Below are 12,948 nucleotides of genomic sequence, written 5' to 3'. Positions count from 1 at the left end.
GATTTGAGGCCTTTAAAATGCATTAATGGCTACCAGATTTGCATTTATATTGGATTTTTTGCTCAGACAGACAAGAACCTGAGATAGAGTTCTGTGAACAAAGACCAAAACAGAAAGCACGCATCATCTGAAACACATTCGACCCCATAATAGAGTACAAGCAAAAGAACGAGAGATGCTAGTGTGAGCAAAACAGGGTCGTTGAATTTTACCACCAAGTGAAGCACACACTGATACACCTTTATTCAGATCAGGTCTGATATAACAGTGAAATGCAACTAGGAGGGAAAGTGGCTTTCTTGTGACTGATGAACACAATATAGAAAATGCACAATGCAAATGAATGATATAACAAAATAATGCAACGTGGCGCTTGAAAGCAGCAGTGACAATTACTTACAAAAAGCTCACTGCAAAGATTTCTTTAAGAGACACGAGTCTGGAGGGAGAAGTGCCTTGCAGTGTGTCTTTCCCCTTCAAGCGACAGTGACATTTTCAGACTTCTACACGAGACGCTGGAACCTTCTAATTCTGTCTTTATTCTTTAAATAGGCACGGTGCCAATGTTATTAAAGAAAGGGCAGATTTGTTTGTCGCTGATCAGGTTGGCGTTGTCCACATGGTTTGCCTCCGGGGTAATCTCTCTTGATAAGTGAACCCAAAAAGCAATGGATTCTTTGTCTCTTTGCAAATCTGATTCAACCACTTTCCACCACTAAATCATTGAGGCAGAGAAAGTCCCCAGGGAAATTTACAAAGCGATTCAGTGCTCATTGGTTGTTCGAGTAGAGCCCGGCTGGGCAATCGTGTGCCAAAGAGGACTTAGGGTATGTATGATTTCATTCCAACCAAACTCTGCACCAGCTGATGTCACTGACTTTCTTCCCTTCAATGGCTAAAGATGTTTTAATCAGTGAAAGTAACTGGTGGTCAAGCTTTGAAAAAAAAGTCCTTAAAGTGCATTTGGATCTTTGATGAATGGATCACACCTTTTCCTCAGAAACTCAATATGGTTCTTAAAGTCTATTTACCAAGCAGAAAAGCATCTTTCATCTTATCCCCTAATTTAAAGAGTTCACTTCATTGAAATTTGTGAGTTGGCTGTCCGAAGTATCTGTGAGTTTTTCTTGTGGCTCGTTAGACAATCTGATTGATAAATTGTGTAGTATTAGAGAGGAGGATGAAATAATAAAGTTGATCAAAGCATGTTTTGAGTTGTGGTTACTGGCTCAAAAGAGTTTGCAGAAGATGAAACATTTTTTATTTGATATTCCTTTTGTCCACCAAATAATTTCATGTCATCCCACCCTCTTTTTGCTGACTTTTGTCAAGAATTTGTCCCAGTCCCTTTTTGTCACACACTAGTTAGTTTGAAACACACTGCTGAACAGAACCTAATCTTTAGTGCAGAAGTTTAAACAGACATGGATAAAGCATTGTAACCAGTTGTAAAGTTGGTGCCAAAGATTTGAGGAATACACATAAAAGTGCTCAAGGCAGGTTTGTTATAACGCCTAAAAACTGGAAATAATTTGGTGGTGTTGCTATTTCTGTTGGAAAATTAGCACTAGCAGAGACATGGAGGAGACAGACTGCAGAGATGGAGGCTACACAAAATCTTCAAACAGAGAAGCCAGAGCAGAAAAAAAGTGAGAGGAAGAACAGATGCCAAAGCCAGGGAAGCACCAGTTGATGATGGCGATAAGGCTTATTTGGCTTGCTTGCTTGCTTTTTAATGTTATTAATTATAGGATGGAAAAAGGCTTATTTTTAAATTCTTTATAACTACCAGAGTGAGCTCATAAAATAGTAAGAAACTAATATATCTAAAAAAAACAAAAAAGTAGAATCCTAACATTACGTTGGCTACAAATATTAAAAATTTTATATTTTGCTGACAGTGTTATGTTCCAACAGCAACTAGCACTGTCATTTTAAAACTATCATATAGGCTGAGGATAAACTGCAGTCAGAGGTCGGAGCAACTTGAAGGGATTTTATTTTAGCTTTTGATGTGGATAGAAAATGATGCTTATGCCCTAACAAACATGATTTGTATTGAAATGGCCTATAAAGTGATCATTGCTGCAAGCCAGTAAAGTATAGGGAGACTCCAGTGAATCAGTGAATTAAAGCTGGAACTGGATCAATCATCTAATAAAATGTAAATCACTGATATGTAGTCAATAAAAGTGTTTGTTTTTGGCTTTAATTTGTTCTGTAATTACTTTTATCTTCTCATAGTCTCAAGTACGTTGTTTAGTTTGTTTGAGAAAAAGGTAACAAGGTCATTCAAATTTTAAATATTTAGCTTATTATCACCAAAGGCAGAAAAGTGAAAATGTTTTTGCTTGTGTCTGTGTGTGTTTGTTTCTCTGTCATGTTTGCAAAATATCTTATGAAATGTAGGTTTGGAACCACTATTTGCCCCTGTCCCAAAGTCAAAATCCTTAGAGTTTGATTTAATAACTATATAAATGTGCGTCAGATCCACAGCATTTAATCCTTCAGTGAGTTTTTATGTTTTGAGACAGGACACTGAGTTGGGGGTGGTGGCCAACAGCAGCTTATTTACATAATCCTGACATAGCCCTAAAACCGCTCATTCTGAAATGAGCTCAAAACAGGCAGAACTGATCAGGTGAAATCTCTATCTGAGAATGATTTTGTGTATTAAATGTAATGAACATGTTTTGTAAAGCCCACAGACCTATCTTGGCTTGTTCAAGAAAGCATAATAGGTTTAATGAAACTTGCAGAAAAAAAAAAACATATATATATATATATATAATTTCAATTTTAATTTTTTTCAGATATAAAGCTAAAATTTGATGTGGTACTGCCTGAGCATCATCCCCAACACATGCTTTGAGTGCTACGCACTGCTAAATATTTTTGCTTCAAACTTGGGGTTAATCTTGTTTGTCTCATAATCCACTGGCTTTATTTTAATGGAACTCTAAATAAGTAATAATTGGATGTACATCTACAGCCCATTAACATTTGGAGTTAACCTAATTTAAGGGCAGCACAGGGAAACAAATTACTCAAGTTTATAACTAAGGCAATTTTTAAAATATTGAGGTAAAATTTGTGTTTGACCAAAGTAGCTCATTTTTGTCATTTCTCATTATAAGTTGAAAACAGTTTGAAACTTTGGCATTAAAGGCAGCAAGCAACATACATTTTTTCAAGAAATGCTAGGTCTTTAATTTTATAATGCACTGTACTTGATTACATAAACAATGTGTAAAAACAAAGACAGGACAAAACTTATTTTTCTTAAGAACCAGACATTTAAAAGAAATCACTGGTATTTTTTTTTTTTTTTAGTTTACTAGATGTGTGGCTCATTTGTTGGTTTAATTTTTAATAAGACAAAACAACAAAATGTTCTTTCTCTGTGCCTGATTCAACTGTATTGCTCTTATGAGGAAAAAAATATCAAACATTGATGGCTGAATGTGATGCCACTAATGGTTTGTTAAGAGAAAGGCACGACAGAAGACAACTTGGCCTTGCAAAATTCCCAGCAGCACCTCACAGACAAACGCACGCTCTGTTTTGATAAATCACTGCAGCATCACACAAAGAACTCAAGAGCTGTACAGTGTTGGTGAAAGGCAGCTTCTGAAGATTTGCCTCTGAGACTCTTGCCTCTGTGAAACATCCTCCTTTGTCAAGTTACACAATATGCAAATGCATTGTTTACTGGTTATGTGACAGTATCAAGGCATGAAAGCCAGTGGGGACCAAGGGCTGTGGCAAGTTACCAAGAAAGATGGAGGGAAGAGCGAGAGCAAACTCTGTAAAAGAACTGCCAAAGCATGTGGTAAATGACTGTCTTACTTTGCTTCTGTCTTTCTGTAATTCGGAGTTAGACTGTAGAAGGATGCAAGAAAATCAGAGTACATTGTTCTGAGGGAAAGGGGCTCTTAGTCAGTTTAATCAGTTTCTGAACTTGTTTTTGATTTTTGGGGTATGAGATGAACTGTTTATGATGGAATCTGAGAGGCAAACTAACAAAATGGATGCAAAAATAAAGGATTTTGCAAATGTTTAAATATCTCTGTGTTTAGATGCCAGTACAGGAGTAGCAAAAACAAATTCAGCCTAAAATGAAGAATTATCAGTTGAAAACTTAAATTTGTAACGGTTCAAATTAGGTCACAAGTAAGAGTTGACACAGAAGTTGACACATTGATAAGTTTAAAGTTTTGCTTTGTATGTTTTTATGGATTTTATCCATTTTAAATAAAAAAAATCAATGAATGAATATATTTAAGAAAATATCTTGTAACCTATGCCGTGTTCCATTTACCTGGGAAGTCAGAAACCAAGCCTGAGAGTAACTATACAGCCATCAAAAACATGTTCCAGTTGCAAGTCAGGAAATCAGTAAAATCTGGTTAATTGTGATCATTAACGAGGCTCAATAATATGCACAAAATAATCTTTTTCTCAACATGTTATGCATTTGAAAATTGTAGCAACACTGAGAATGGATATTATGTGTATGACTAATGAAATGAAACATAAACTTACAAAAGTGTAAAAAAAAAATTCTGTGTGAGGCAGCCATAATGGATTTTGAAATTGTGGTTGGTGAGAAACCTTAAACTTTCCAAGTCAAGTGTCTGATTTTGGGGAATATTTCAGTTCATCTCTTTGACACTGAATTCTGACACTGAGACTTTTAAACACAAATGAGATCCAACAGAACAATATAAAACCTTATGCCCTGTTTTATCGACTGAATATTTTCTCTCAACTCTTAGTTTAGTGCAAAATATTTGAGTGAACTGAGTTGTTGGAGTCCCAGAACTTTTTTTTGGATGTACTGAGGAATAATTGGACATGTTAACCACATTATTTTAACTACCTTGAGCCAGTTAATACTGGCTAATGAGTTTGCCTTAGTTGTTTTGTTGTAGCAACACTTGTGTGTGTGTATGACTTTTCTAACTCTTGTTTTCCTTCATTATCTTGGAGGACAACAAGGGACATCTTTTTTTCATCTTTAAGTAAACATAATTGCTAAAATCTCAAGCTCTATCCTCACTCTTCTATAGCTACCTGGTTGAAATTAACCTGTCTGTCATGGTTTAGAACCTTCCTGGTGTTTTGGGTGTTTTATTTCGTCTGTTTTGAATTTACCTAAGTTCCCTATTCGCAGTATAATTGTGTTGTTGGATATTCAGTATGTTTTCAGTTCATGTATCAGCCGTTCCTGCCAAATTGGCTTGTTTTTCCATAACTATGGTTTCCTCAGCTCCTTAGCTCCTACCAGATGTTCTCATTCAGTAATCACCCCTCCCAGCAAATATAAGCTTCAATCAGCTTTTGTCAGATTCTCATATGTTAAGTCTTGGTTACTCAAGTCCTGTCTTGTTTCTGTTGCAGTCCTAGGATTCTCTGTTACATCTGCCAAATGGGTTTTTGTGCTTTTTTATCATATATATATATATATATATATATATATAAATGTGTGTGTGTGTGTGTATGTGCGTGCATTTTTGGGACCAAACCACCAGCCACCTACTGTTATATTCCTTCTCAAAAACTTTTGTCTGTACTGGTCTGCCTAGATAGCTGTAATGATGTCTTGAAATTATGTAGGCTGTGAACAATTAATTCTTCCATTTCATTATTTTGCTGACAGTCTTATGTTCTAGTCATAAACTTAGATTGTAATTTTAATAGTAGTTAATGTCAAAAGGTTGAGGAACATGCTGTTGATGGCCGAGGTCAGAAGTTTGTGCACATTGAAATTAGTTTTTTATGTAAATTGAGAATGCAATTTGTTTTCCTTTTAAAATACATTTATAACAAAACAGGCCTGTAAAGTGTTTTTGTGATTATCTTATCATGTTGTAATAAAGGCAATACATATGTATTCCATACATGAAGCAGACCATCAAAATGGTTTAATCTATTTTGGGGTCATTGATCTAATGAAATTTAAACCACATATGCATGGTCTGTACAGCTGTTGTGTTTTGGCTCCTATTCCATCAGTAATTTATTCCTCTTAAAAGCTCAGTTGGGTTAATGACATCCCTTTAGAAGTACTAAATTAGTAATTATAATTTTCTTAAACATGCTTAATGGCATCTTTCATCACAGTGTTTTGACTTTCCAAAAAAAAAAAATCCTAAATATTCTAACAAACACTTCTTTTGAAAGAGTGGGTCATCCAGGAACCAATCTCACATGCCATCGTTTTTGCCACAGTCCACCTTTGAGCATGAGTGTGTAGTCCAAGGACAGAGGCTCTAATTCAGAACACATTAACTTTGGCTTGTAATGATAAGACAATATATTTTATTAAAACTGCCATCCATCTCTGTCGCATGATCGTGCAGTAAATTAAGATTAAGAAAATGGTTCCTAAAAACTTGGAACAAGTGGTCAGCTCTTTTTTCAAACAGTTTTGCAGGAAAGGCACTGGTGTGTTTTTATTAGGGCTGTTCCAGTTGTGGGGCAGTCCTACTGTTGTTCATGTGAAATCAAATCAAATCAAAAGGAAGAAACTTAACTTGTTGATGCCAATCATTACACCTGTAGTTTTCATTCTGACGATTATAATGTCATGAAAAATAGTCAGCTGACTAACTGCAAAAACAGTTCACATTAATTAAACTCTACTGATTCATTAAACACAATGCAGTACAAGAGATTTAAAATTTGTACAGTTACAGCGTTTGTACTTTACACCCGATAAAATTAAAATAATTAATTGCCTCAAAACAGACTGCATCAAAATATAAGTGTGTATATGTATGTATGTATGTGTGTAAAAGGTTAAAACCATACTCAGTTCAGCTTTTTGCAACTAAAATCTGAAAATAGAAAACCCATTAGACCACACACTCTCCTAAAAAGCATGAGTGGCATTGAGCAACACAAGCTAAAAGAGAACTCACCTATAAATTTTATATCTGGTCGTAAATCCTTGGCGGAATCTTTCCACAAAGGACAGATAGCTCCGAGAGTGGTGGAAAGGGCCGCGGTCAGAGATGAGCCAGTCATACTGCTTGGCGACATGTTGCTCAGCAGCCAACAGGTCCTGGCGGGAAGACTGAACTGTTATATGGTCCCATATAAACAGGAAGCAGATGACCTCAATAAACCTCCAGTTCATGCTTTTTTTTAAGCCGCTCTCTGTTCATTCTCGCTCCATTATGTGGAGACCTGATGGGACAGAAAAAGAGAGAGAAGGGGGGGAGGGGGTAAAGATGCACAAAAAGATAGCTGTTATATGACACATATCATTTTAGCAAAACAAGAAAGTCAGAGTTGGGTTAATTTGTCTTGTACAGAACAAATAAGATCGGATCCTTGACACCGTCACCTTACTGTGACATGGCAAGTATTTTCTCATATGCTTCACTCATTTTTTCTTTTTTTTTTTTTTTCCTCCCAAGAGTTTTCAGAAAACGGCACAGATTGTGCCTCTGCATACAAAGGATGCTATTCTTTTGCAGATCAGTGTGAGGTACACCCTCAGCTATCTGGCTGTCTGTTTGTAATTCATGTCATGATAAGCCCTGACAAGGTTAGAAGGCTGCCTGATGATGTGTTATGACACTCTATAGCCACTAATGTGGAAGAACACCCTCTCCCTATACGCAGTGGTGTCAATTACTGCTGGGGGAAACTTTTATCTACTGACATTGTGGTTGAACTTATTCATGCCTGGATTGGGCAAATAACACAAAGAATAGATTACTATTGTAATAGTCACTTTCTGTTCAACAAAAAAAAATGGCAAATACTAAATTTTGACATTTTGTCATGGAAATGATACATTTCTTTGTATTTTACTATGAAGAAAAATATCCAGCTGGCATTTATATGTCACCGATAAAAAGATTTTCACCAGTTACAGCATTTTAGATTTTTGCCCCCTGGCCGTAAAACAACAGTGTGCTATCAAGTGCTACTGTATGCATAAAGTGCTTCTCTTTTCATGGTTTACTAGACAATAACACATCATAAAAGAGCAAAAAAATGTGATGAGCCTAATCTTTCAGCTAAATACATGATAAACTGCCAGCATACTGATAAGGGGATCCTTTTTCTCCTTCTTTTATCATATCACAGTTAAAATTGGTGTGTCAGTTCACAGGATGATTTTATTAAATTTTTAATTTTACTATTTTGTTTAAAAAAAGAAAAAAAAAGCTTGTCAAAAATATTTAGATACTTTAAAATGCTTACTGGAGTAACATGTAAACATGCCCTTATATTTAAAATATCAGTTCTTGAAGCTGATTTTAACATTTGAGCTTTCAAATATTATCAGCTTGTCTGATTTATGCTGAATGATTTATTACTGACTGCTTTTTGCCCATGTCTGTGTGCTAAATTGTGTGTTAAATTATCCTTTAGAAACCGTTTATTGGCTGTACATCTAAAACTGATTAGCTGTTGGATTCAACCCCATTCAAGATGGCTGCCACAGCCAACTGACCTTAGCAAACACAAAAAATGGTGATTACTCAGTCAATTTTACAAATACTGACCTTAAATTAAGTGTGGTAGTAGGGCAGACTGATCCCCAGCACATATTATGAGCACTAACAACTTGCAATAGATCCTTGTTTAAAATTTTGCCAATAACTATTTGTAATCCATCTCTCTGTTAGAGGAATACCTCATAAACCAGCAATTGGATATTTGTGACATTTTTGTAAAACTATCAGGAAATATTCATTTAATTTGCAAATCATAAAAACCAAATAAATTCAGAATTACAGTCGAAACAAAGAAAATAGCTAAAATGTTCAGTAAAGGCAGAAACAGAGTTTTCAGTTTTGATCTCCTTAAGAAGGTTATTACAAAATCTGGTAGTCATGGCTTCAAAAGCCCTATTGCCTTCATATTGAACTCAGTACCTTGGGAGAACAAAGTACAATGTATTCAAAGATCCCAGCAAGGAAGTGAACAAGGGGCAATAAAATATCTGATAAATAATTTGGAGCCAGACCTCTCAGAGATTTCTAAATAATCAATAAAAAAAACTGCAGTAGTCAAAAAATGCATTGTAAACGAGCCCTTAGACGTCTGAAGTCTGAGTAAGGCGCTGGCACACTTGCACTGATATTTTCCAAAACTTTTTTTTTTCTGCATTTGTACTTCTAGTAAACAAACAAACAAAATAAAATATATCATTAAATGCATTTTAACAAACAATTTCCAAAGTTTTATTTTATGGTGTAGAGTTGTACACTTGACAAATTGAGATTTTGGTAAAAAAAAAAACCTACTCTGTGCATGCTCTGTTACTTCTGGTACTGAGCTAAAAAATGGCAGTTTCTTTACAGCTTTATTTTTTTAAATATGGTAAGATTTGTCCTAACACTTTTGCTAATAAACTTTTGTTGTTCTTAAAATGTTAATTGTAAATTGCAAATACTACATGATCTCAATTTAAAAAATTGAGAGTTGCTAAATATGCTTGAGATGTTCTTTGAATTTTGACTAGTTGTTGATATGGATGTTATTGCCACCTACTGGCATGTCGATTTTTTTTTTATTTTTGCGCTTTTGTATTTGTTTTCATTTTTGCTTTTTTGTATATTGACCAGAACTTTTTTTAACATAAGTAAACATATCTGTTTAATAAAACACATAGAATAGTGTAGTTGAAGTGTAACTGAAATGGCTTACAAGTTTAACATTATAAGATGTCATTCAACACACTAAAACTACAATATATGAAAACAATTATTAGCCTGCTTTTTCTTCATTCAATAAAAGGTGTCTTATGAATTGTACTGAAATTAAGCATAAATAAATGTATGTAAGCAGGAGCAAAATATACAAATAAATACTGATAAAACACATACGTAATTGTGGTTTAACCAGATGAGTCTTACGGCAAACTATTTGATATTTTAGCAGGTAAGCCTCCTTAAGAAGATCTTGGTAGCTGTTCATAAAGTGAATACTGAATAATTTGGTTTGTCTGATGTTAAATATTGCCCTATGACTATAGAAAGTAATTAACAATGATAATAAAAAAAGAATGAAACAAACACACTATGCATACTCAAAGGTGGCTAGGGCTTTTGAAAAAATGTCAGCATTCGACTCCATAGATTGCATAATGAAAAAGTTCAAGTCATTGATTTTATATTCAAATTGCAGTTTTTGCTGTAATGGCTTCCAAATTACTTGCCAAGAGAGTACTTTTAGGTATTACCGAAGACCCTGTCATCGCAACACACTGCCCTTTTTTACTAAAATTTTTTTTTGCTCATGATTGCTCCAGTACTGTCCAAATCACTTGGAGCTAAGCCAGAGGTTTATTCATTTCCACAACCTGTGGCACGTTTACAGTGTGAATCCCTGCAACCTGACAGACATATTTTTTGACATGTGATGGGAGTAAATCCTACAGTATGATCTTTTTTTCTAGTAGCACACTCTCTGTTTATCTGGCAACATTTCTTTGCCTTGTTCTGCCACGGTGAAAGTTATCCCAGTCAGCAGATGCCTTTTATCATTGTTTTGTGAGTCATGAGTATATCACACTTAAGCAAAAACCTATTGCTAAACAAAAAGCATTTTGGGTAAACAAATGGAAAAAAAATCTCCACAGTTAATGGTGGTCAAATTCAGAATTTATTTTACTTATTTATATATGTATGCATTTATTAATGCATTTTTTTCTCTTCTTGGCAATAAAAAATGTTTGTATGTGCAAAACAGTTGTGAATAAAATATAATATATAACCTCTGACAAGATGTTGTTATAAAAATAAAGGGCGACAAATTGATCAAAACTGATGCATCTCGTGCACTCCAGAGTGAGTGCACGTATAAGAGGAAAAAAAGGGCACTCCCTCCTGTCTGAATCAATGCACTCTGCTGAAAAGCATTGTCCATAACGAGTGGGATGATGGAGTATTTTTGGGGTTGGAGCCATGTGGTGCAGTGAACAAGCGGCATGGAAATGGCTTGGCATTAGGAATCAAAAACATTCCTTTTCTATTCCTATTCCCTTTTGAGTCCACTCAGAAATGCTCTTTCAGTTTAAAAAAGGATCCTATTTTGAGCACTTACCCCACAGTTTTTGCAAGAATGTTTAAATGCAAGAACTGATGAGTCATTAAAATAAATTTACCATATGAGCTCCTGAGGGTGAATCATATTAAATTGTCTGAGGGCATGATTATAAGTTCACTAAATCAGTTTTGTTCAAGAACTGTTCAGTGTAGGAAACTGGTCGATGCTGTTCCAGCTACAGCCAGATATGTTGGCAAAAAATCAAAGAGCTGGTTAAAAAAGAAATGGATTAGGTGTATCCAGACTCACTCTGTGATAGTTAGACACCTACAGAACAGCTAAAAGTAACACCTCTACAAAATTTCTAAATGTTTTCAAATATTTTTTGCAAAGAAAATCAATGACTTTTGGACATAATGTGCAGAGTCCCAGGGGGGTTTAACATAAGAAATCAACAAAATTCTATTCTATTCTTTTTCAAATAATGCAGAGGCTGGTGCTCTGCACAGTACATTTAATTTGCATCAGAACTGCAGTTTTGAAAACATGGTCAAACAGAGCTATGACCACATTTGGCACTTATTGCTGAATAAGCCAACATGAAATATGACCTGTGCACTTTAAAATTCAAAGCCCCCTGAAGAGATACAAGAGCCAAAGTCTCATCCAGTGAGGAGAGCGACATTAAAGAGATACCTGGGCCTGCTCTTTACTGATATCCTGAAAGAATAAAAAAGAATGATATATATGCCTTTCAGCCAAAAAAAAAAGGTCACCACCTGGATTTATATAAACAAATAGAAAAGTGCCTTCCATTTAAACAGTAGTGCAGTATTTAAAATTCTTCAGCTGGACACAATTGTTTAACCCCAGTTGAAGCAGTGACTAGGTTTGTATTTCTTGAGCAATCATAACGGATGGTTGTTTAAACAACCATCGGAAACCAGATGAAAATGGCAGACTTTATCAGGTTCAAATGTTAAAACCCTGCTTCAAGGGGCATTAGACATCACTTTTACACACGGACAGTCCAGCACTGAGTCCTGTTATTACCAAAACTCCCTTTTGATATGCTAAAGAACATTTTACTCCACAGTCCATCAAAAGAACTCAATATCAAAACAACAATTTGAGGTAAAATGTAAATGCACCTTTAGATGGAAATAAATTATGTGATGTTGCATAAGCTTATTGACACAATGCCATGGCTAAAGTGTGCTATAAATAAAGCTAAAGGTGGTCCAGAATGTGACTTTTGATTTATTTTTTTAACAAGGCACGATATAATTGCCTTGTGTACAAACAACCAGCACTAAATTGATGATAAACATTGTTTACAAAATAAGATATTTCATTCTTTAAAAAAAAAAAAACTGTCAAAGTCTATCTAATACAACAACTTAATGCACTAAAAGCAAAGTACTCTGTTCTCATAATAACGCTAGCAATCTGCAGAGCTGGTGCAGTCAAATAATTTTTGTCTGTGAATAGTAAATAAGGGTGAAGCTAAATTAAAATAAATAACACAGAGTGTCTTGGCACAGCAGGTAAGCGGTGCAGATGTTTAGAAAGTCAGGGATCAAGAGAGACTAAAGATAGAAAAAGTGTTTTATTTGAATGGTTAAGATCTGTAGCGTCCAGTCGACATTAAGAAGGCCAGTACTGATGGTTAACTGATTTATTGAAGCCATCCGTGTCATCAACCAACCAACGTAAGAGCTAGACAAAACAAATAATACACTTAGAAACATTTTGTCCATCCATTGATATGCATAGCTCATTACAGGTGCTGGTCATAAAATTAGAATATCATGAAAAAGTAGATTGATTTCAGTAATTCCATTTAAAAAGTGAAACTTGTATATTATATTCATACATTACATACAAACTCATATATTTCAAATGTTTATTTCGTTTAATTTTGATGATTAC

The 12,948-nt window shown here is 34.9% G+C and overlaps 1 protein-coding gene across 1 annotated transcript in view; it reads right to left on the bottom strand.

The window, feature by feature from the left end:
• Window positions 1-12,948, bottom strand: part of brinp1 (bone morphogenetic protein/retinoic acid inducible neural-specific 1) — a 123,074-nt gene that overhangs the window by 77,928 nt on the left and 32,198 nt on the right. Inside the window, exon 2 of the mRNA XM_017407886.3 lies at window positions 6,927-7,194. Coding sequence (XP_017263375.1) covers window positions 6,927-7,144 — 218 coding nt within the window. The 5' untranslated portion in view covers window positions 7,145-7,194. The remainder of the gene's footprint in view (window positions 1-6,926; window positions 7,195-12,948) is intronic.

The sequence above is a fragment of the Kryptolebias marmoratus genome, linkage group LG14 (genome assembly GCF_001649575.2).
Source record: "Kryptolebias marmoratus isolate JLee-2015 linkage group LG14, ASM164957v2, whole genome shotgun sequence".
NCBI classification, from domain to species: domain Eukaryota; kingdom Metazoa; phylum Chordata; class Actinopteri; order Cyprinodontiformes; family Rivulidae; genus Kryptolebias; species Kryptolebias marmoratus.
This window is presented reverse-complemented; position numbering and strand designations above follow the sequence as displayed.